We start from the raw sequence: 22,979 nt of genomic DNA, 5'->3' as shown, positions 1-22,979 counted from the left end.
GGGTCTTTTGTTTCTCCCTCTTTTGGGGCTGAAATTTCATATGCTGTAAAACACTGGTTCAGCATAAACCAAGGATAGAGTCCCTTTTAATGTATGATTATTGGTTCAGCAAAAAAAACAGAAAGAGTGCCTTATAACATATGACAATAATTTATGAAAAATGGAAATTTAGTCACAATGTTTATAACCAGTGTCCAAAATAAATAAATAAATACTAAAAAAAAAAAAAAAAAAAACTAAAAAAGTTTGAGTGAAAATCTTTTTTTTTTTCTTTTTTAGAATGGCAGGCCTCGCAGTTACAGTAAAAATGTTTAAGGCCCACTCTCTTAATAAATAGGCTACACCTAAATAGCTATATGAGACCTTGAATGAAAAAGGAAGCCATTTTAAGGCCTCATAGGCCTGTATATGAGGTTAGCGATCAAATTCTGATATAGCTGATAATATGATTTAAAGGTCTGTCGTAAAAGCCAAATGTTTATCAGACTTGCCAGTTGTAATGGTTGGCCAAATCTGTTATAAACATGTAGCTTGATTATTGGGTCATACAGATAACATAGTTCTACCTACTTTTGCACTTCAGAGAATTAGAAATGTTTGGTATTCAGTAGTACCACAACACAAGCAATGCATGAAAAAAATAACTAAAGTAGCTAAGTAGCTTTTGTTAAATGAAAAATACGTACAGGATTGTATATATATATATATATATATATATATATATATATATATATATATATATATATATATATATATATATATAAAAGAGACAGTGACATTGCTTGGATCATTTAGATAGCTACCTAAAGAATTTAATATGCACAACATTTAATGGGGGCACTCCATGTCTTATCCTCAGTCATTGCTTAAAAAACCCAAAAACAAGTTTCCATGAAGAATAGGAAATACTGCCTTTATAAAGTTGTCTGTACCTACAATGAACAGCTGCCTTTCTTTGCTTTTCACTGTAAACCTGCCTTAGCTGTCAACAGACACATAGAGCAGCCACCTAGAATTCACAAACTTTGGGAGCTCAGAAACAGGTGCATATTCTGACCGTCTCCAATGTTTTTGGGCTCAGAGCTGCCCCCTCTGCCACCATACTGCTAGTGTGTCAACTGTCATAGTTAAAGACCTGTAACAGTAAGGTACGGGAGGTGGACCTGAGCTCTTCACCACCGGATCTGGTTGAAATTTACATAATAAATTGGTCTTTGGTTCCCAAGATCCTCTTCAAGGTCTATAACTGTTTAAGCAGGTGCCTGTTTACCATGCCTGGTGACAGATGAGAAAGTTTAAAGTGAACATAGATTCACTTTAATTATGATTGTGCTCATAAAACACATACTTTTGTAAAGCCTAAACAGCTAAGGAATTGCACTGAGGCTAAGCACTAATATGCTTTACATGGAGTACTGTACATAAGCAGAGCCTACCTAAGCTGTTATATATTCCTAAAACATATGACTGTATTCAGTGCGTACAAAATGAAAGCGTAGTTTCACCCATTTGTTTTTGGGTGGATTGGATCATGGTTTTGTACCAGATGGCTGTCGGTTTCTGCTTGGTTGGGAAGATGAGCATCCTGGTTTGCTGCATTAGTGGGTTCACCCATCTATTTGTGGACAGTCCACTAGAGGTGGCACAGGTATGCCACAAAAATGCTTCAACATCTCTGTATCATCTGCCCTCTACATAAATCTGCAAGGGAGTATATAGGAAACGCACTCACCCCTGTAGTGGGGGAACACAGCCAGGTGAGGGAAATTCTCCCCATTCAGGCCAAATATAGCACATATCTGGTTGAAAGAGTGAACCCTGTCACATACTGAAAATCCCATCCATTGTACATATTCCATTTACATTTATAATAATACCAATGTGTATCACACACAAATAAATATTTTTTTACATATAAAATATGGTCATAAATATATATTTTACAGTAAAGCAATAAATAAATAATTTTGCGTCACGTTTCCATTATATAGAATAAACACTTTAAAGAGTTCAATAAACACTATATGAACATTTGTTCTGATATGAAATAAAAATATTTTCTATTACTGTACAAAAGTAGCTCTACCTTTTTTTAAATGGCCATTAGTTGATTTTTTTTTTTTTAGATGGATCCATTCACAGCACAGTTATATGGCACTTTTTAACTTTACATCAAAATTGTTTGTCAGTTTCTACTTTACAAGTTCTAAAGACATTTTGAAGCCTGCTTTAAATGTTAAATTGTTTCTAGAATTAAACAAAATAATTTCTCAAATTAAAATAAATTTTTCCTACAATCCTTAATAGTTTTTTTCATTGCACAGTGTTATATATTAAAAATTATTTACACATTTCAAAAACAATTTCAGAATGCTAAATTAATTTCAACATTGACTGTTTACACAGGATTAACCTTACCATTTTAGCTAACAAAATTCTGAATACCGAAACATATATGAAAATAAGCAGCAATGCTATAATGCCATAAAAACAAAAGGTGGCCAATAGAAATTTGGAGGTGCAATGGGAAATCGAAAACAGTGTAAACTGTGAATACAATTGTACCTTTTGTAAAAATGTAAAATAAATGATCAATACATTTTTCATAACCTCAACAATATTTATAAAACATGAATGTTTAATATGTTGTTAAAGCTAAATAGAACTGATTGAATATTGAATGATTATATATTTTTGGTATTTTACATTTTTTCAGACCAACCCAGTGCTCTTTGGTTTAAATCCCATCACAGTATAGATCCATATTAATTGCTCATCTCACTCAATTTTAAAATAAAAGAGTTGTTGACTGGACTGCCACTGCTTCACAATCTTCTGTAAACATTAATACCATGAAATTGCCCATAGGTAACCACTACAGGGCAAGTTTTTCACCATACACATAATTATGCTTTTTAACTTGCCAATGCATTTCCTAGTGCCTCAACATTTATGCTCATTATCTTCAAAGGAGATATTCATAATCACAAATGTTTTTGTAATTCCTATTCTAAATAGAACCAATCAACCAGCTCCAATCCCATAGTTTTGTCATCAAAAAATATCATTAGTATATACAGCAATTTTCTTTAGAAGTCCTCTTAATGGGTAAATTAAGCCATTTACGTGCATATAGTTTTCCATAACAGTGTACAAATGGTCATATTCCAGTAATCAATATATCTGTACACTCCTTGAATATTGCTACCCCAGCCACTCATGCAAATCCATGAGTATAATAAACATGTCAATTTATATCTTACCTATGCTTAAAAGGTAGAAGCATTTAAATAAATAAATCAAAGCAATCTTGTGCTAAGAAACCAACTGAATTCTTGTAGAGTTATAAGTTGCTTAGTGCAATCACTTGTACTTGGTACTGTATAAAATATTAAGTACACTCCTAGATTCAGCATAGAATTCGTCAATAAAGCATGTCAAATGCACTTAATGAAAGGCAGGGCCAAGTTTTAAAATTTCACAAGATAAACATACTGTGCTGTTTCATATTCACCTCAGGATTAAACCTGGACTCACTGGTCCAAATACTGAGACGTCGATGCCCAAAGATGTAACTCTAGCACCATCCACTGTTTCTTTATATTTAAAGCTGGAAGCTAGAGTCAACTGTGACTCCATACCTCCTTCATGTTGCTCGTGCCTGCTAGTACACTGACAACTGCATATGTAGGGCAGCAATTCATTTATATTGTAGAGAAAACTGTGATTACTGCTAACTAGCAAGCATTTTACTGCTTGAATAATTTATCCAGCATAAGCTGAACGGATCTGTTTTCTTTACAGAAAAGGTCTGAAGTATTGTGTGCAGCAGGTGCTATCTGGAGAGAAAGCTTGTAAAACACTTTCAAGACGTGTGCTTTGAAATCCTGCCTTAGCCAAGAATCTCTTCAAAGTTAACAAGTTGTTTAATCTGTTCTGTGTGCATTGAATGCCTTCGAAGCAGCATTTTTTTGCTCTTTGACTCTTTTGGAAAGAGAGGAGCTGAGGGCACAAGCATTTTTGTCCCTGGGAAAGTAACACTGGACATTTTGTTGTGACCACTAATGTCCGGAATGGGAGGGTGGGGATTAACATTCAGTGGTGGAAGAAAGCCTGGTCTGGTTTGACTAATGTGATCTAGAAGTAAGGCCCCAGATCCTCGCCTCTCAAGAATGGCATGGTTCCTTCTACTAAAGGGTGTAACAGACACACTTTCAAGAGACTCCCTGGAACCAGACAGTAGAGAAGAAGGAGAAAACATCTTCTTCTTCTCCAAAAGGACTTTACTGTCCTCTGTTGCAGCTGGACCATGACACCTAGTGAGCTGGGAATCTGAGCTGTAATGATTGGCTCCTAAATTTCTTCTTTGAACTATGCTCCTCAAGCTTGATACTGATATTGTATTTACTGAGTCAGGGTCTTGATCTACAGGGATTTCTGACTTGTTTGGTGTAACATCTGTGTACAGTGACTGTGAATGAATTTCATCATATGAAAGCTTCCTTGGACCAGAGGTATCAAATGTTTTTAAAAGATGAGTAGGATCTTTCACATCTATGCTCTGATGACGAGTGAAGTAACGCTTGGAATACACCAAGCCATTCATTTTAAGAGAAAGTTCTTCTTCAGGGGTAATATCTTGAAGTTCTTCTTGCAAAGAGGACACTTTATGCTGATGTAGAAGAGATGGTGGAATTTTAAGCCAGGGTTCGGAATGTAATCTTTGTAGAAGTGGTAATTTAGCCCCAATATGCATCATATGGGCTTTTTTTGTTGGAGAACCTGGCTCAGAGGAACCTTTGAATTCAATAGATGTATCAGCCTCTTTAAAGTTGAACAATTCCTTTTCTGCTTCAAAAGCACTTGAAATTGGCGTAGGAGAGGTTTTAAGTTCGATTTCAGAAGGTGATGTACATGGGCTTGGAGAACTGTGGTCATCAATTCCTGGAGAAGGTGGAACATTTAAATACTGTCTTGTTTTTTGTCTTCCTGATGGAGATTTATCAGTAGTTATAATAATAACTTCTTTACCTTTAGCCTTGCAAGCATTAAGCAGGATTCTGAGTGTCTCCTTGTCTTCTGAGTTGACTGCATAAACCAGTGCAGAAAAGCCAGTGTGGTCTTGAAGACTGGGGTCAGCTCCACTTTCCAGCAGCAGAGAAACCACCTCAGCACCTGCATTCTCCAAACAGGCATGCATTAGTGCCGTTTTCCCAAACTTGTCTTGGATGTTTGGGTGTGCATTATTTTCCAGTAGATATTTAATCATTTTAACTTTGCTTACACTTTGATGGTCCACATGCTTAGTTTTGCAAGCAATCATTAGCGGTGTTTCTCCGCGATCATTGCTCTCATTGATATAAGCTCCTCCTTCCAAAAGAAGTCTTGTGAGGCGCAGTCTGCTCTGGTATACAGCTTTTATAAGGGAGTTTCCTTCAGTCGTCACATCCAGGCTTTCATCCATTGTTACTGGTAGCTCTTCACTATCACAACTGTAAGAAAATAAAGGTTATAAAGTTACTCTATAAGCTTTACTAACACAATCTTCAATTTTTAAGAAGTCTTGCAATTGTTAAAACTGAGCTTGAGGCAAACAGTTATACACATACAGTAAATGAGAACAGTTTTACCTGCTAAGGGATTTGTATTTCTGTTTATCCAGCGTTTAGCTTTACACAGTTCTGCCCCACAGCATACCCCTTTCTGGCAGAACAGGAGATCTGATTCTAGTGCAGTTACACCTTTGCGCAATCAGCAACTGGCCCTTTAAGAGGTTTAAGATGCTGAGACTGGGTTTGAGATCATGTGACTGCCATGATTGGCTATCACAATGATCACATGATTGGACAGCTCCCAATCACAAGAAGTGTCTGGGAGCTGTCCATCAGCCGCAGGTAACTGTGTTGAGAGCGCACAGGGCACGCGCTCTTGGCACAGCTGTGTCGGCTAATTGGTACACAAATATGTGGGCACTCAGCGCCAAGGCCCACCTGCCGAGAGACCGCATATTTGCGTACTGTCAGTACCTACGGGTTAAAGGGGCAAAACTTTTTTTTTGGTTTTGAATAGAGTAGAGATGGAATAGTTTTTATTTCTGTCTGTGTCCCGATTTGGGGAGCTGCACTCTTTCTATTTGTTCTGGTTACTTTTATCATCAAAAGTGAAAGTAAAAGAATATCCCAAATTTTGGGTTGACATCAGAACAGTAATAGAGAGGAATCCTTCCAATGGGGACACTAGTTCAGGTGACCCTGGGATTGAAATAAAAAAAAAAAAAAAACACTTCTTGCACTGCTATGTGTATAAAAGTGTAAAACTAATATTGTAATATTAATTGCAGCTGCTCGCACCCTATGCCACTCTATTATGTGCATAAAAGACTAAATAAATATGTCTCCCTTTTATCAACCAATTTTAAAATACAAACAATATTATGTGCATGAAAAAAAGTCCATGTGCATAAAACAGTCTCCTGGCGTCTTTTTATGAAATCAACGTGCTTTTATTCTCCTGTGAATAATTCACCTTCAGTGTTCTACCAATACAGTACTCATGGTGGAGGAGGGCATTAGCGAATAGTTCATGGGAGAATAGGAGCACTCTTATTTCATTAAAAAACGCCAAGAGACTGTTTGCTGCACATGACACCCTGGGATTCCCTCACTTTGTAGAGATTTCCTTACACTTTCTGTTTTGCTCATAAGAGAAGAAATCAGATGGCAAAAAAATGATAGGGGTTATAACCCTCCCTTACTTTATCCAAAAAAAAAAAAAAAAAAAAAAAAAATAAAGTTTAGGTTTTAGTTATGCTTTAAAGTGGTTGTAAACTCACCAAAAAAAAAACTGCAAGACAAAGGCATAATGAGCTAGTATGCCACACTAGCTCATTATGAAATAATCACCTTAGATCTAAGGCCTTACAGCGGTCCCAGCACACTGCTCTGCCCAGCGACATGTGTCCCGGAGTTATTTCCGGGTATCACGGGAACCGACTCTGTAACTGGCATGGGAGCCGCTGGTAACAGCACATCAGCTGAAGCAACGGCACGAATGAGCCATTACTTCAGTGCGCATGTGCCGATGACGTCAGCATATGCTGATACAGGGGACATCTCCTAAACCGTGCACGTTTAGGAGATATCCACGGTAGCTACAAGTAAGCCTAATTATAGGCTTACCTGTTGTGAAAAGTGGTCTATAAGGGTTTACAACCACGTTAAAGGATAAGTTCACTTTAAAAAAAAAAAATGTTTGCAGATAAAAAAAAATGTGCATTTATTATTTTTTGTTGCAGGAGCCTGTAAAGCATTGCACCAATGATCAGTAGATTGCTAATGCATGCAGCCCTCCTGCAGACCTGTCAGTGTATCAGCTTGCTCGTACCTCATAGGAGAAAGCGGATACATTCTGACAGGAAGAATCAATGAACTACCACAGCGCTCACAACACCTTGGTAGTTCATTGAAAACTACAAGCCAATGGACAAAGGATGTCAGGACTTGTAGTTCATTCACACACAGAGCTCTATGTATGAATGACTTGGGCATGTGGGCGGAGCCCCGCATGGCCGCACTGTTTTGAAAAAGTGACAGCTAATATGGGGAACTTCCCTGTACTGCTGTCACAGGGAAGGAGGACTGCAGCAGTAGCAGTAGGAACAAGTTCCACCCTAATAACGGGTGGAACATGTTACCATAGGTGAGCTTATTTGTTAAATAACACTTACGGGGTGAAGCAGCAGGCTATTCAGCTTCTGTCAGCATGTACCTTGTGCACTGTGGGATAACTCACTGTCTACTTGTACTGCCTCTCCCTCTCCCAGGCTGAGCTTTACTGTACAGGGTATAGCAAGAGGATGATACCAGATTATTACCAGGTACTTTATACTGCTTTAATTGAAAAAATACTTTACATTATGCATTTATCTATACAGAGATACAATAGTTTGCCTTTGTAGCTTTAGATATGATTACCATTTGTATATCAGAATCCTACATTTAGGACCCTCAAAACCACCTGGATACATTTTCAGATTCTTATTAAAATCACAGACGATTATTTTTTGACAGAGGGGCAATAAATAGAGCATAAATGCAGCATGCTTCACGAGCATCAACAAACTATAGTCATGAAAAGCCCTGATCTGACTGGAAACACTGATGGCAGAAATCACTATTCTTGCAGCAAGTTGACACATATTCAATATGTACCATGAATATGCTTCCAATATGCATAGTATTGTCCTACCCAACAATTTACATGCTCTCAGTGGTATACAGTTCTATGGTTATTATAGTGTGTTTTTGCATGCACCGGCCTGTTGAGTTCAGATTGAGGTGTGGTAAGGACTCGGTCCACGATGAGGCTTGGTGGACACCTTCTAATTATCTCTAGAAAGAGACATGGAACAATTTCCTGGATATGATTCACCTAGATGCCGCGTATGTCGTATCCCTAACGGCGCATGCGCATCAGTGATTAGTGATGAAGCATGCGCACTATCTTGAATGATACTGAGGCATGAACCACATAGGAGTCAATTCAGAATGAGGGGTGAGGTGCATGCCTCATCGCTATACTACTGTGAGCTTCAATACAGGAAGTAGGAAATCTGGAGGTACACTGCGATTTAATCATGTTTAATTGATACAAAATTTGTAAATACGCAATGACCAGTATAGATAGACACCCCAGATGATATCTTAGCAGACGAAATGCGTCAGTTTATGCTGTATCCAGGCCATTAATAATAATAATTAAGTAATACATGCTGTTGTCTTCCTGCTGGCTCATATGACAGGCTTTTGATCTTTGGATGTGATGTAAGTTTTCTACCATTTTTTAATAAATTTGCCAATTACAGTTTTACACTATGTGGAGGCTTGATTATGTTTTCATGTTTAATCGGAAGGCATAACATAATTGAGTGGCAATCCTGTCATGAGGCGATGACGTGAGACCCTCTGAATAACCTCTGCAACCATTGTTTGGATTACACATGCCTTATTGACTAAGTACCATGGTGTCTAAGGACAGTTGTTCGGGTAAGAACAATACCTGTCTTTGGTGGTGGCAGCCAGGAGGAGGCCATGCCCAGTGTCAGCCAGGAGGTTGCTGGGCCCAGTAGGAGCTTCACCCAATCCCAGGTGCCTCCCCTCTGCCTTACCACCAAAAGGCCCAGGAAGGGGACAATGACGGAGGAGGCAGCACTGGGCCTCATTAGGGAAGCCAGCCATTTTCTCAGGAGCCCCCCCCCCCCCGACACTGAAGAGGCCTATGGCTGCTATCTAGCCACCAGGTTGCTGGAATTGGAGAAGGGACAAGGCCTCCTCTGTGAGGATTTTTTTTCTGATGCCCTTTAGAAGGTGTTGAGGGGCCAGCTGACTGAGAACAGCCATATATGTAAGCTCGCCCATCCTCCTTCTGCCGCATGCCCACCACCAGAGCCACAGCCTCCAAGGAAGGCTGCAGGGAAGGCGGCAGGCATGAGAGGAAAGTGATGGCCTGGGTTCAGTCTGGTCTGACAGAAGACACAGGCTGCTGTAGTACCACAAACTGGAGACAGATATGTCATTTGGTGCTAGTGCTGATCTCTGGGATTCCTGTGCGCCCTATTATATATGGACTCCTCAAGCTACCAATTTTATTTTCCACAGACTTGTTGATGTGTGCACTGGGGGCCAAAAGGCTTCGCAAATTACAAAAGTTTGTCCAGCGTTGACTTCTTCTTTATTTTGTTATCCAGAATTAATGGATATTTTCTTTTCACAAAATACTTTCCTATGTGTTTTTCTTCAAAAAGGACAATTTGTTTGTGAGTAGGCAGTGAGTAACAATGTCAAATTAACAAGGGACAATAACCTCCTTGAGGTTAATAAAAAATATAAGATAATAATGTTATTATGGTAACTTGACACTCCAAAAAAAAAATATGGAGATCACTAGAAAATAATTTTTAAGTAATCGTAAAATAAATCTTGATGAAATAAAAAATTATAAAAGATGAGCATAAAAAATAATTGTAAACATTATTATGGAGAGCGGGCTTTTAAAAAATAGAATATTAGTCATGAGGTGAGGATAAATAATGAAGAAAGAAGTTTGTGAGAATATGAGCAGCAAAACAACTTAATTCTTCTAGCATTCTAAAGAAGAAAAGAATCCACTGCATTAACCACTTACAGACCTTTTACGGCGGCTGTTTGAGGGAGGATATTGTTTGGTATGGCAGCAGCTAGCTGCCATAACCCTGGTATCCTCGTCTTCAGCAGGAGGTCCACTACAAGATAAAAGTGATCTCAAGATCACTTTTATTGGTGGCGGGAGAGGGCCCCCCCTCCTGCCGCTTAACGGAGCCGTCGGCAACGGCGGAGGCGATCGCGCCCTGTCTCCTGTCAGGTATGGAGACGAGTGAGGGGAAGATGGCCCCCACCCATCCCCATACAATTGCTGGGCAGAAGCGATGTCAAAACATCACTTCCGCCCACAGCTCTTAAAGAGCCATTTTATTTAAATTATTTTTTTAAATTACAATTTATTTATTTTTTTATTGCATTTTAGTGTAAATATGAGATCTGAGGGCTTTTTGACCCCGGATCTCATATTTAAGAGGTCCTGTCATGCTTTTTTCTATTACAAGGTGTGTTTCCTTGTAATAGGAATAAAAGTGACAACTTTTTTTTTTTTTTAAACAGTGTAAAAATAAAAGGTAAAATAAATAATAATATATATATATTTTTTTTAAACACACCCCGTCCTGATGAGCTTGCGTGCAGAAGCGAACGCATATGTGAGTAGCTCCTGCATATGAAAACGGTGTTCAAAGCACACATGTGAGGTATTGCTGCAATCGGTAGAGAGAGAGCAATAATTCTCGCCCTAGACCTAACTCTTTAACTTAAAACATGCAACCTATAAAAAAATTTAAACGTTGCCTATGGAGATTTTGAAGGGTAAAAGTTTGTCGCCATTTCACAAGCGGGCGCTATTTTGAAGCATGACATGTTGTGTATCAATTTATTCAGTGTAACATTATCTTTCACAATATAAAAAAAAAATTGGGCTAATTTTACTGTTGTCTTATTTTTTTATTCATAAAAGTGAATTTTTTCCAAAAAAAGTGCGCTTGTAAGACCACTGCGCAAATATGGTGTGAATGCGATGACTGCCATTTTATTCTCTAGGATGTTAGAAAAAAAACAATATATAACAATATATAATGTTTGGGGGTTCAAATTAATTTTCTAGCAAAAAAAATGTTTTAAACATGTAAACACCAAAATCTCAAAACGAGGCTAGTCCTTAAATGGGCGTTCCGGGCCAATCCTTTTTTTTCTTTTTTTTAAAGTCAGCAGCTACAAACACTGTAGATGCTGATTTAAATAAGGACACTTACCTGTCCAACGATCCTGCGATGTCGGCCTCCCCGAGGCCGATCTGTCCATTGGATCGGCTGCACTGCCTTGCGGCTTCACTGTCCGTTTCCTACTGTGCATGCGCGAGTCGTGCGGCGCTTTGTGAATGGCTCCATTGTGTTCTGGGACACACACATGTACCAAAAGGCAACGGGGCTGCTCACCGAAGAGGAGGAAGCGCCGCAAAATAGGAAGAGGCAGATTAGGAAGACTGCCTAGCAACAGCGTTTCAGGTAAGTGAAAAAATGTTTTGTTTTTTTTATTTATATTTTATTTTATTTTATTAATGCAATTTTTTTTTTTTGGGTGGCCCTCCACTTTAAGTGGTTAAAAGATCACAGAATTAGCAGCGTGAGGAATGTGCTAGCTCCAATACGAACGCTAGTTTTACCACACCGAGCGCTTCCGTCTCATACTTGCTTTGTGTCGTTTTTGGTCCGTCGGAACAGCATACAGACGAACGGTTTTCCTGATAGGAATTGGTTCTGTCGGAAAAGATTTAAAACATGTTCTATTTCTAGTTCCGTCAGAATTTTCGTTAAAAAAAAAAGTCCAATGAGGCATACACATGATCGGAATATACGATGAAAAGATTCCGTCTGACTTTTTTATGTTGGACATTCCGCTCGTGTGTACATGGCATTTGTGACTTGATGGTAAATAAATAGTGATTTGTTTTATCGTTATGTAGTCCATACCTTCACTGAAAATGTTATTGTGCTAAACATTTCTACATAGACCTAAAAGAACTCAGGATGATTAATTGTTTAGACTTCCTGACACCCCATTCCCAAAAATGTTATGCTGCAGTCTGTGTCCCCACTAGGGAATATTTTTTTTATTAGTTCCTGTCTTAAAAGGACCATAAAATGCAACAGTGGTTCTAGGCCTTCTTTATTCTGTCCAAAACTTTAAAAAAGTGTAATCTAGAGTTAGATTTGCGGTTATGGTGCTGCCCCTATGATCTCAATGGGCGAATTTGACAGGCAACATTTAAAAGGCTATCTTCCATTACAACACTACATTTTACTAGGCCTTTCAACAGTACACATGTCACTGTTTACTAACCAATTCCAATATAATCTGCAAGAAATCTAATACTGTGAGATTTCATTCCCAGCTTTCAGAGCACAAAGATTTTTTTTTTTTTTTTGTGTGTGAAAACGTAAAAGGCCCAGAAACACTGGGGGGTGTTTTTATAATTGTAACATTTAGAAAAGATTCAAAAACACACATGAAATGTATGCCTATACCATGACAAAATAGGACCGGTGCCCAGCCATCCTACATGCTGTTTTCAAAGTGTGCCATCTGAATCTGCTACCAAAAATAAATACTGTTTTCCAGATAACTATGAAATAAATCTGTGCTGCCAGAATGTTTAATAAGCCAAACACAGTCTTGCAAATACTAAGACACCTGCAGTATATGAAGAATAAAACAACATTTGTTCATCTCACAAATTAAAGTTTCTTTGTAAGCATTAAGACAGGGGTCAGCAACCTTTTTCCACTTAAGGGCCAGATTCAATGTATGTGAATGCATGGAGGACTGCATTCACCTGCTTATAAATGAAGATAATAATCCTAACATAGTAATAATAACAGTACAGGTTTACCTCACTTTAAAGTGCTTCACTAATACAAAGCCGGTTCCCCCCAAGGGAGCATGTGGCTGGGTATTCAGATTTTACTGCCCCAGCCCCCCGTCCTGGTACCCAAGGGTGGCTGATGCCAGCCCTGCCAGCCAGCATGGTCTGGAGATGGGGTTCCTGTCCTCAGGGAAGAAGGGGTCCCTGTCCCCAGGGGAGAAAAGTCCCCTGTCCCCAGGTGATAAGGAGTCCCTGTCCCCAGGGGTGATGGGGTCCCTGTCCCCAGGAGTGATGGGGTCCCTGTGCCCCCAAAAGCAATGTCATCTGTCCCCTGCACCCCTCCCCCACTGTAGTGTCCTCTGTACCCCCCATAATGTCTTCTATACCCCCATAATGTCCTCTGTCCCCACCAAAGTGTTCTCTGTCCCCACCATAGTGTCCTCTGTCTTCCCCATAGTGTCCTCTGCCCCCTCCCCCCATAATATCCTCTGTCCCCTCCCCCTCCAGCTACACACACACACACACACACACACACTGTGTATATACAGTGCCTTGCGAAAGTATTCGGCCCCCTTTTGCCACATTTCAGGCTTCAAACATAAAGATATAAAAAAAAATTTTTTTCTGAAGAATCACCAACAAGTGGGACACAATTGTGAAGTGGAACGAAATCTATTGGATTTTTGAAACTTTTTTAACTAATAAAAAAATGAAAAGTGGGCCGTGCAAAATTATTCAGCCCCCTTGCATTAATACTTTGTAGAGCCACCTTTTGCTGCGATTACAGCTGCACGTCGCTTGGGGTATGTTTCTATCAGTTTTGCACATCGAGAGACTGAAATTCTTGCCCATTCTTCCTTGCAAAACAGCTCGAGCTCAGTGAGGTTGGATGGAGAGCATTTGTGAACAGCAGTTTTCAGCTCTTTCCACAGATTCTCGATTGGATTCAGGTCTGGACTTTGACTTGGCCATTCTAACACCTGAATACGTTTATTTGTGAACCATTCCTTTGTAGATTTTGCTGTATGTTTGGGATCATTGTCTTGTTGGAAGATAAATCTCCGTCCCAGTTTCAGGTCTTTTGCAGACTCCAACAGATTTTCATCCAGAATGGTCCTGTATTTGGCTGCATCCATCTTCCCCTTAATTTTAACCATCTTCCCTGTCCCTGCTGAAGAAAAGCAGGCCCAAACCATGCTGCTGCCACCACCATGTTTGACAGTGGGGATGGTGTGTTGAGGGTGATGAGCTGTGTTGCTTTTACGCCAAACATATCGTTTTGCATTGTGGGCAAAAAGTTCGATTTTGGTTTTATCTGACCAGAGCACCTTCTTCCACATGTTTGGTGTGTCTCCCAGGTGGCTTGTGGCAAACTTTAGACAAGACTTTTTATGGATATCTTTGAGAAATGGCTTTCTTCTTGCCACTCTTCCATAAAGGCCAGATTGTGCAGTGTACGACTGATTGTTGTCCTATGGACAGACTCTCCCACCTCAGCTGTAGTTCTCTGCAGTTCATCCAGAGTGATCATGGGCCTCTTGGCTGCATCTCTGATCAGTCTTCTCCTTGTCTGAGCTGAAAGTTTAGAGGGACGGCCAGGTCTTGGTAGATTTTCAGTGGTTTGATACTCCTTCCATTTCAAAATGATCGCTTGCACAGTGCTCCTTGGGATGTTTAACCACTTGCCGACCGCCGCACGCCGATGTACGTCGGCAGAATGGCACGGGCAGGCATAAGGGCTTACATGTACGTCCTTGCCTGCCCGCCGGTCGGGGGCCCGATCGGGCCCCCGCCCGGTGCCTGCGGCGGTCGGTATTCGTTCGGGAGCGATCCCGGACGAGGGGACGGCCATTCATTCATGGCCACCCCCTCGCGATCGCTCCCGGCGAATGAAAATGTCCGGTGACATCACTTCCTCTCCTGTAATGTAAACACAGGAGAGGAAGTGATGTATTCTCTCCTCCGTGTCGGTAGTTTTCGTTCCGGCACCGAGGAGAGAGCATCGGTGAGTTGCACAAGCACTACACTACACAGTAGAACATGCCAGGCACACTCACACCCCCCCTTTACCCCCCGATCACCCCCCAATTACCCCTGCCCCCCCAGTCACAGTGACACCAATTGCTTTTTTTTTTTTTTTTTTTGCATTGGTGTCATTTGTGACTGTAATAACTGTTAGGGCAGTTAGGGTTAGCCCCCTTTAGTTCTAATGTACCCCCCTAACCCCCCCAATAAAGGTTTAACCCCGTGATCACCCCCCGTCGCCAGTGTCACTAAGGCTGGGTTCACATTGCAGCGGTTTATGAGAACGAATGTGATTCGCACCGCACTGCAGTGCAAATCACATCTGATCTCTGTGCGATTCGAGTTCAGCCATTCGCCGCACCCGCCACACCCGCCGCACCCGCCGCAAATTCGCACGGGACCCTTTTTTTGGCCCGCAGCAGAATCGGATCGCATGGGTGTTCACACCATGCGATCCGAGTTTGCAGATCGCACTGCGATATGCGAACTGATCTGGGGGTGTCAGTAACATTTCACTGACACTCCCAGCAGTTCGCATAGGGCAGTGTGAACTGCCGCCGGGAGGCATGCGATGCGGGAACCCGCCGCGGATTTGTGGCGTTTCCGCATCGCTCCAGTGTGAACCCAGCCTAATAAGCGATCATTTTTCTGATCGCCGTATTAGTGTCACAGGTGACGCTAGTTAGGCAGGTAGGTATTTAGGTTCGCCGCAGCTTTTTATAGCGCCAGGGACCCCCATATACTACCGCATAAAGCCCCCTGATTGCCCCCTAGTTAACCCTTTCACCAGTGATCACCATATAACTGTTACAGGTGACGCTGGTTGGTTAGTTATTTTTTTATAGTTTCAGGGCACCCGCCATTTATTACCTAATAAAGGTTTAACCCCCTGATCACCCGGCGGGTGTCATTTGTGACTGTAATAACTGTTAGGGCAGTTAGGGTTAGCCCCCTTTAGTTCTAAGGTACCCCCCTAACCCCCCCAATAAAGGTTTAACCCCGTGATCACCCCCCGTCGCCAGTGTCACTAAGGCTGGGTTCACATTGCAGCGGTTTATGAGAATGGATGTGATTCGCACCGCACTGCAGTGCAAATCACATCCGATCTCTGTGCGATTCGAGTTCAGCCATACAGATAGTATGGCTGAATTCGTGTCGCACCCGCCGCACCCGCCGCAAACTCGCACGGGACCCTTTTTTTGGTCCGCAGCAGAATCGGATCGCATGGGTGTTCACACCATGCGATCCGAGTTTGCAGATCGCACTGCGATATGCGAACTGATCTGGGGGTGTCATTAACATTTCACTGACACTCCCAGCAGTTCGCATAGGGCAGTGTGAACTGCCGCCGGGAGGCATGCGATGCGGGAACCCGCCGCGGATTCGTGGCGTTCCCGCATCGCTCCAGTGTGAACCCAGCCTAATAAGCGATCGTTTTTCTGATCGCTGTATTAGTGTCACAGGTGACGCTAGTTAGGCAGGTAGGTATTTAGGTTCGCCGCAGCTTTTTATAGCGCCAGGGACCCCCATATACTACCGCATAAAGCCCCCTGATTGCCCCCTAGTTAACCCTTTCACCAGTGATCACCATATAACTGTTACAGGTGACGCTGATTGGTTAGTTATTTTTTTTATAGTTTCAGGGCACCCGCCATTTATTACCTAGTCTCACTAGTGTACCCCTAAATTTAGGGGTGTCTACTTTCCAAAATGGGGTCATTTGGGGGGGGTTTGTGCCATCTTGGCATTTTATGGCCTTCAAAACTGTAACGCCCTTAGAAAGCCTGAAGGCGGTGCTTGGTTTTCGGGGCCCCGTACGCGGCTAGGCTCCCAAAAAGTCCCACATATGTGGTATCCCCGTACTCAGGAGAAGCAGCAGAATTTATTTTGGGGTGTCATTTCACATATGCCCATGGCATGCGTGAGCAATATATCATTTAGTGACAACTTTGTGAAAAAAAAAAAAAAAAAAAAAAAGTTTGTAATTTTCCCGCAACTTGTGGCAAAATATAAAATATTCTATGGACTCAACATGCCTCTCAGCAAATAGCTTGGGGTGTCTACTTTCTAAAATGGGATAATTTGTGGGGGTTTTGTGCCATCTTGGCATTTTATGGCCTTCAAAACTGTAATAGGTAGTGAGGAGTGAAGTCAAATATTTACGCCCTTAGAAAACCTGAAGGCGGTTCTTGGCTTTCGGGGCCCCGTACGCGGCTAGGCTCCCAAAAAGTCCCACATATGTGGTATCCCCGTACTCAAGAGAAGCAGCAGAATTTATTTTGGGGTGTCATTTCACATATGCCCATAGCATGTGTGAGCAATATATCATTTAGTGACAACTTTGTGAAAAAAAAATAAAAAAAAATTAAAGTTTGTAATTTTCCCGCAACTTGTGGCAAAATATAAAATATTCCATGGACTCAAAATGCCTCTCAGCAAATAGCTTGGGGTGTCTACTTTCTAAAATGGGGTCATTTGTGGGGGTTTTGTGCCATCTTGGCATTTTATGGCCTTCAAAACTGTAATAGGTAGTGAGGCGTGAAATCAAAAATTTACGCCCTTAGAAAGCCTGAAGGCGGTGCTTGGTTTTCGGGGCCCCGTACGCGGCTAGGCTCCCAAAAAGTCCCACATATGTGGTATCCCCATACTCAGGAGAAGCAGCAGAATTTATTTTGGGGTGTCATTTCACATATGCCCATAGCATGTGTGAGCAATATATCATTTAGTGACAACTTTGTGTAAAAAAAAAAAAAAATTTTTTTTGTCATTATTCAATCGCTTGAGGCAAAAAAATAAAATATTCAATGGGCTCAACATGCCACTTATCAATTTCCTCAGGGTGTCTACTTTCCAAAATGGGGTCATTTGGGGGGGTTTTGTACTGCCCTGCCATTTTAGCACCTCAAGAAATGAGATAGGCAGTCGTAAACTAAAAGCTGCGTAAATTCCAGAAAACGTACCTTAGTTTGTAGATGTGACAACTTTTGCGCAAACCAATAAATATACAATTATTGACTTTTTTTTTACCAAAGACATGTGGCTGAATACATTTTGGCCTAAATGTATGACTAAAATTGAGTTTATTGGATTTTTCTAATAACAAAAAGTAGAAAATATCATTTTTTTTCAAAATTTGCGGTCTTTTTACGTTTATATCGCAAAAAATAAAAATCGCAGAGGCAATCAAATACCATCAAAAGAAAGCTCTATTTGTGGGAAGAAAAGGACGCAAATTTTGTTTGGGTACAACATTGCATGACCGCGCAATTACCAGTTAAAGCAGCGCAGTGCCAAATTGTAAAAAGACCTCTGGTCATTTACCAGCAAAATGGTCCGGTCTGAAGGTGGTTAAAGCTTGGGAAATCTTTTTGTATCCAAATCCGGCTTTCTCCATAACAGTATTACAGACCTGCCTGGTGTGTTCCTTGGTCTTCATGATGCTCTCTGCGCTTTCAACAGAACCCTGAGACTATCACAGAGCAGGTGCATTTATACAGAGACTTGATTACACACAGGTGGATTCTATTTATCACCATCAGTCATTTAGGACAACATTGGATCATTCAGAGATCCTCGCTGAACTTCTGGAGTGAGTTTGCTGCATTGAAAGTAAAGGGGTCGAATAATTTTGCACGCACCACTTTTCAGTTTTTTATTTGCTAAAAAAGTTTAAAATATCCAATAGATTTTGTTCCACTTCACAACTGTGTCCCACTTGTTGGTGATTCTTCACAAAAAATAAAAATGTTATATCTTTATGTTTGAAGCCTGAAATGTGCAAAAGGTTGAAAAGTTCAAGGGGGCCGAATACTTTCGCAAGGCACTGTAGAACTTTCCAACCTTACACAGGTGTACAGCGACCAGAGCAGAGATCGATATCACAGGGCTGGATGGGGGTGGTAACTGTTGGTTAAATTTCCACATTAACAAGCTGGTGATTGGTTGCTAGGATCACCTGCCAACCAATCACCTACTGTGTAATGTAAAAAGTTAACTCCAGTGGTTCCCGCCCCCATCCAGCCCTGTGATACCGCCGGTCGCCGATGTCCAATGAAGAGGACAGCAGTGAAAATGTCCGCTGGCCGGGTGCCTGTGAATTCATCACGGCACTGACGAGCCCGATATCTAGCAGGGCAGGGTGTGGCCCGCGGGCTACCGACCCCTGCATTAAGACTTCTTGTGTCAGATGATAAACAAGACTCAACTCAAGATAAAAACTTTTGCAGCCCTCTTTTGGTGGGTTATGAGAAATTACCCTACTCTAACAGGATAATGCGCTAAACCTTCAGGCTGGGTTCACACTTATGTGAATTGGATGTGGGTTTTCCCCGCATGACAGGAGAGTGTGACCGGCTCTCAATGGAGCTAGTTCACACATCTCACGGGTGGCCACGGAGCGTATTGCTTAGGGGTCCTGTGCGTCTTTGGCTCCATTTCAGGTCAGAATTCAGGCAAAAATGCAGGCCTGATTCGTCCCTAAAATGGAGAACAGGGACACTCTGGACCCCCTGCTGTGAACCGCGTCTGTATTAAGTGTGAACCCAACCTTTGGTAACTAAAAGAACCAGAACCTTTGCTAAGTGTTTAATAATAAAATTGGCAGTGCCACCATCCAGAACAGGGCCACTGTGATCAGAGGGGAGTTGCATTCTGGGAAATTATCCAGCAATCTAATCAGTAATTACGTAGGTAATTATGAGCAGAGAAACTGCAATCAGCATATAACATTAGCCATAAGTATACAAATGCAGCATGGATGCTCCAGTATGGAAATAATACAAGCTTTATAAAATAAAAGATTAATAATAGTACATACATCCAATGTACAAACAGGTATTATCAACAAAGGGCCCAACAAGGATCCTGGTGGAATTGTGCACATATATTAATAAAGATAGTTCCAGATGAATGTTGCAGAAAAGTTCAATTGCAGCCTGGATGAGGATGATTGTTATGAAAAGTCCATGTTTGTGTTGGAGACCTGAAAACAAAAGTAGTGAAACTGGTGAGATCATCCAACTGTTGTCCAACCAGCCTTTAATGCAGAGTCTCACCAGCGAAACAGGAGTAATCACAAACAGCGGGTGTCTCCCACTGTGTAATGCAGCTGCAGTCTTAACTTTTCAGCGGCCGTCCACTGTAACAAAGCTCCGCCTCCTTATCCATGATAGATGGAACACTGATTAAATTTCCCAGCATTGTATCAGTGTTCCGTTGACTATCTATCATGGATGAGGAGGCGGGGCTTTGTTACAGTGGGCGGCCACCTAACAGTTAAGACTGCAGCTGCATGACACAGTGGGAGACACCCGCTGTGTGTAATCAAGGTACTGGCGAGGTTGCAGATGGGCACTGATGAGGATACAGATGGGCGCAGTGAGGCTGTATTGTTGGCACAGTGAGGCTGCAGATGGGCACTGATGAGGATACAGATGGGCACAGTGAGGCTGCATTGTTGGCACAGTGCGGCTGCATATGAGCCTGCAGATGGGCACACTGAGGCTACATTGATGGCTCAGTGAGGCTGCATTGATGGGTACTGACGAGGCTGCATTATTGGCACAGTGAGGCTGCAGTGTTGGCACTGATGAGACTGCAAGTGGGCACAGTGAAGGTGCATTGTTGGTGAGTGTGACACAACATTAACTTTTAAAGTCATTTTATTATGGCATTATATTAATGTCTTTAAAGTATTATCTTGTTATAGTATTTTATTATGAATGGGGGGGGGGTGTCGGCACAGAGCGTGACCTCCCTGAAATGATCTTACCACCTCCCTGAAATAATTTTTTGCAGGTTGGGATGTCTGTGGATGCCTAACCTCACTCTAGCCTATGCTGCATATAAACTCTATTGCAATAAATAGGTTCACTTACTATAATACTGGAAGGGGACCACAACGCACATACAGAATCACAGACCTAGTTATCTAGCACTGTGCATGTGAGATAATAACAATAGGACAGAGATACATCTGTCACAAGGATTCAGATTTACACTCAAGAATCTATGAGTAGGTGCAGTTAAATTATGAAAACATAGGAATAATTGGCTAATAGTCTCCCTGCCTGGCCTGGGCGAAATACAGCAGCTCCTGTGTGTATAAGGTCATGTGACTCAGTTCTAGACATGTGCAAAAGGAAAAATTTGTTTAGTTTCGTTTCGTTTTAATTCGTTAATTCATTAATTTCGTTTAGTTATATTCGTTAACTTCCTTAAATTCGTTTTCGGATTTCGTTTCGTTTTCTACCGAATTCGAAAAAACGGCCACATTCGAAAATATTTCGACCAAATTCGAAAATATTTCTACCGGATTCGAAATGATTTCAACATAATTCGACATTATTTCAACCACATTCGAAAATATTTTGTGACACGACTTTAGGGCCATGTATCTCGGGGTCACTTGGTGCTAGAAACTCCAAATTTGGATATGTTGTAGTGCTAGTACTATGCATCCGAATGTCCGAAAGATGCAAAATTCGGCCGAATTTCGATTCGTTACGAAACAAATTGCACAAGCCTACTCAGTTCTGTGTCTGCTTCCTGGAAACTCCCCTTTATATAACATCACAGTCCTCCAATCAGGGTTTTTTACCCAGCTCGCAGGGACAGGAAGTACCTGTCTGTAACGAACTAACTCTTTGATACTCAATAAGCGAAAGCTATTTAAGAATATAGAAAGTAGAGGCTAACTGTGCAAATCCACTGCAACAGAACAGGAAAGTATAACGTTCTTTTTTTTAAAGAAAAAAATGAGACTTTACAATCGCTTTATCAGGAGAAGAATGGGAACAAATAAACTCTGTCTTACTAAATGATTATATTAATATTAACATACAGGAAACAAAATGTAAAATGTGTACTAAATAGTACCGCACACTAGAAGCCTTACGCAAAATATCAACGGACATTCCTGAATTTGTTGGAGATGTCAAAAGGAAACAGGCACTCTCTTCCGTATCTGGTGGATGGCCCACTAATCCCATCCATCCAGGTTCCAAGTACATCAACTTATTGAAAAATGATTCCGGACACACCCGCACACTTTTTCCTGGCCCGGTTCCCCGTACACCACACAGACCTGCCACTGATGGCATTTAGGTGCTCTCTCCCCTTTACTCCTTAACCCCATGAAAACAGCAATCCTGTTTGGAAATCTACGAACACATCCAATGTAGGGAAATGGTATTGTCTCACAGATAATGGAGTGAAAATGGAAGAATTAATCCACATTAGTCATGACAACATGACCCATACATAATATTGGTGGCCTGGCAGGACAATGTTCGAACCCATTCACACTTATAAAGCTATTATGGGGCATATTGCAACACACACACTTCTCCAATATGCAGACTCTGATCTCACCATCCCCACTTTTTCAGTAGATATGGTACCGCCTGTCTCTACTAATAGTGCTTTTTCCTTCCAGTAGAATCCTCATACCTCAGGGAGCTATGGTCCACTCCTACCTTCTACTCCAATTTTACCTCTTGCGCCATACGGTCTTCCTTACCCCAACTTGCACTCCCACGTCCTGCATTCTCAACCCAAATTAGAATTCCTATACTCTGTAGCTACAATACCCACCTCTTACAGTTCTTTACATTCCTTCTGCAACCACACTAGCATTCAAGTCTACATCCATTCCCTTACCAACCAATGGCTTGCGCTTTCCACACTACTCATACTAACACTAGTCAGACCAACCACACACTCTTAAAGTATTACTAAACCTGAGACCCTGCATTCACTATATCTGATCTCCCACAGTATACAGAACATGGAAATGCAATTATTTTAGTAAATATAATATAGTTACCTTTTTTCAATAGCAGTAACAACAGGCGTGTGACTTCTATAAGTGCCTGGTTAAAGCTTGTAGGAGGAGTTTTCATTCTCTCACTATTGTCCTATGAGACTGCAGGACCCCTGACCCTCTGTCT

General features: G+C 41.3%; 1 protein-coding gene across 1 annotated transcript in view; it reads right to left on the bottom strand.

Moving 5' to 3' along the window:
* Positions 1 to 776: 776 nt before the first annotated feature.
* Positions 777 to 22,979, bottom strand: part of ANKRD34B (ankyrin repeat domain 34B) — an 84,480-nt gene continuing 62,277 nt past the window's right edge. The window contains exon 2 of the mRNA XM_077462465.1: positions 777 to 5,492. Coding sequence (XP_077318591.1) covers positions 3,893 to 5,464 — 1,572 coding nt within the window. The 5' untranslated portion in view covers positions 5,465 to 5,492 and the 3' untranslated portion in view covers positions 777 to 3,892. The remainder of the gene's footprint in view (positions 5,493 to 22,979) is intronic.

The sequence above is a fragment of the Lithobates pipiens genome, unplaced genomic scaffold (assembly GCF_037356315.1).
Source record: "Lithobates pipiens isolate NorthernLeopardFrog02 unplaced genomic scaffold, aLitPip1_a1.2 Scaffold_3, whole genome shotgun sequence".
Lineage (NCBI taxonomy): Eukaryota > Metazoa > Chordata > Amphibia > Anura > Ranidae > Lithobates > Lithobates pipiens.
Note: the sequence above shows the minus strand (reverse complement) of the source record. Positions and strands in the feature narration are given on the sequence as shown.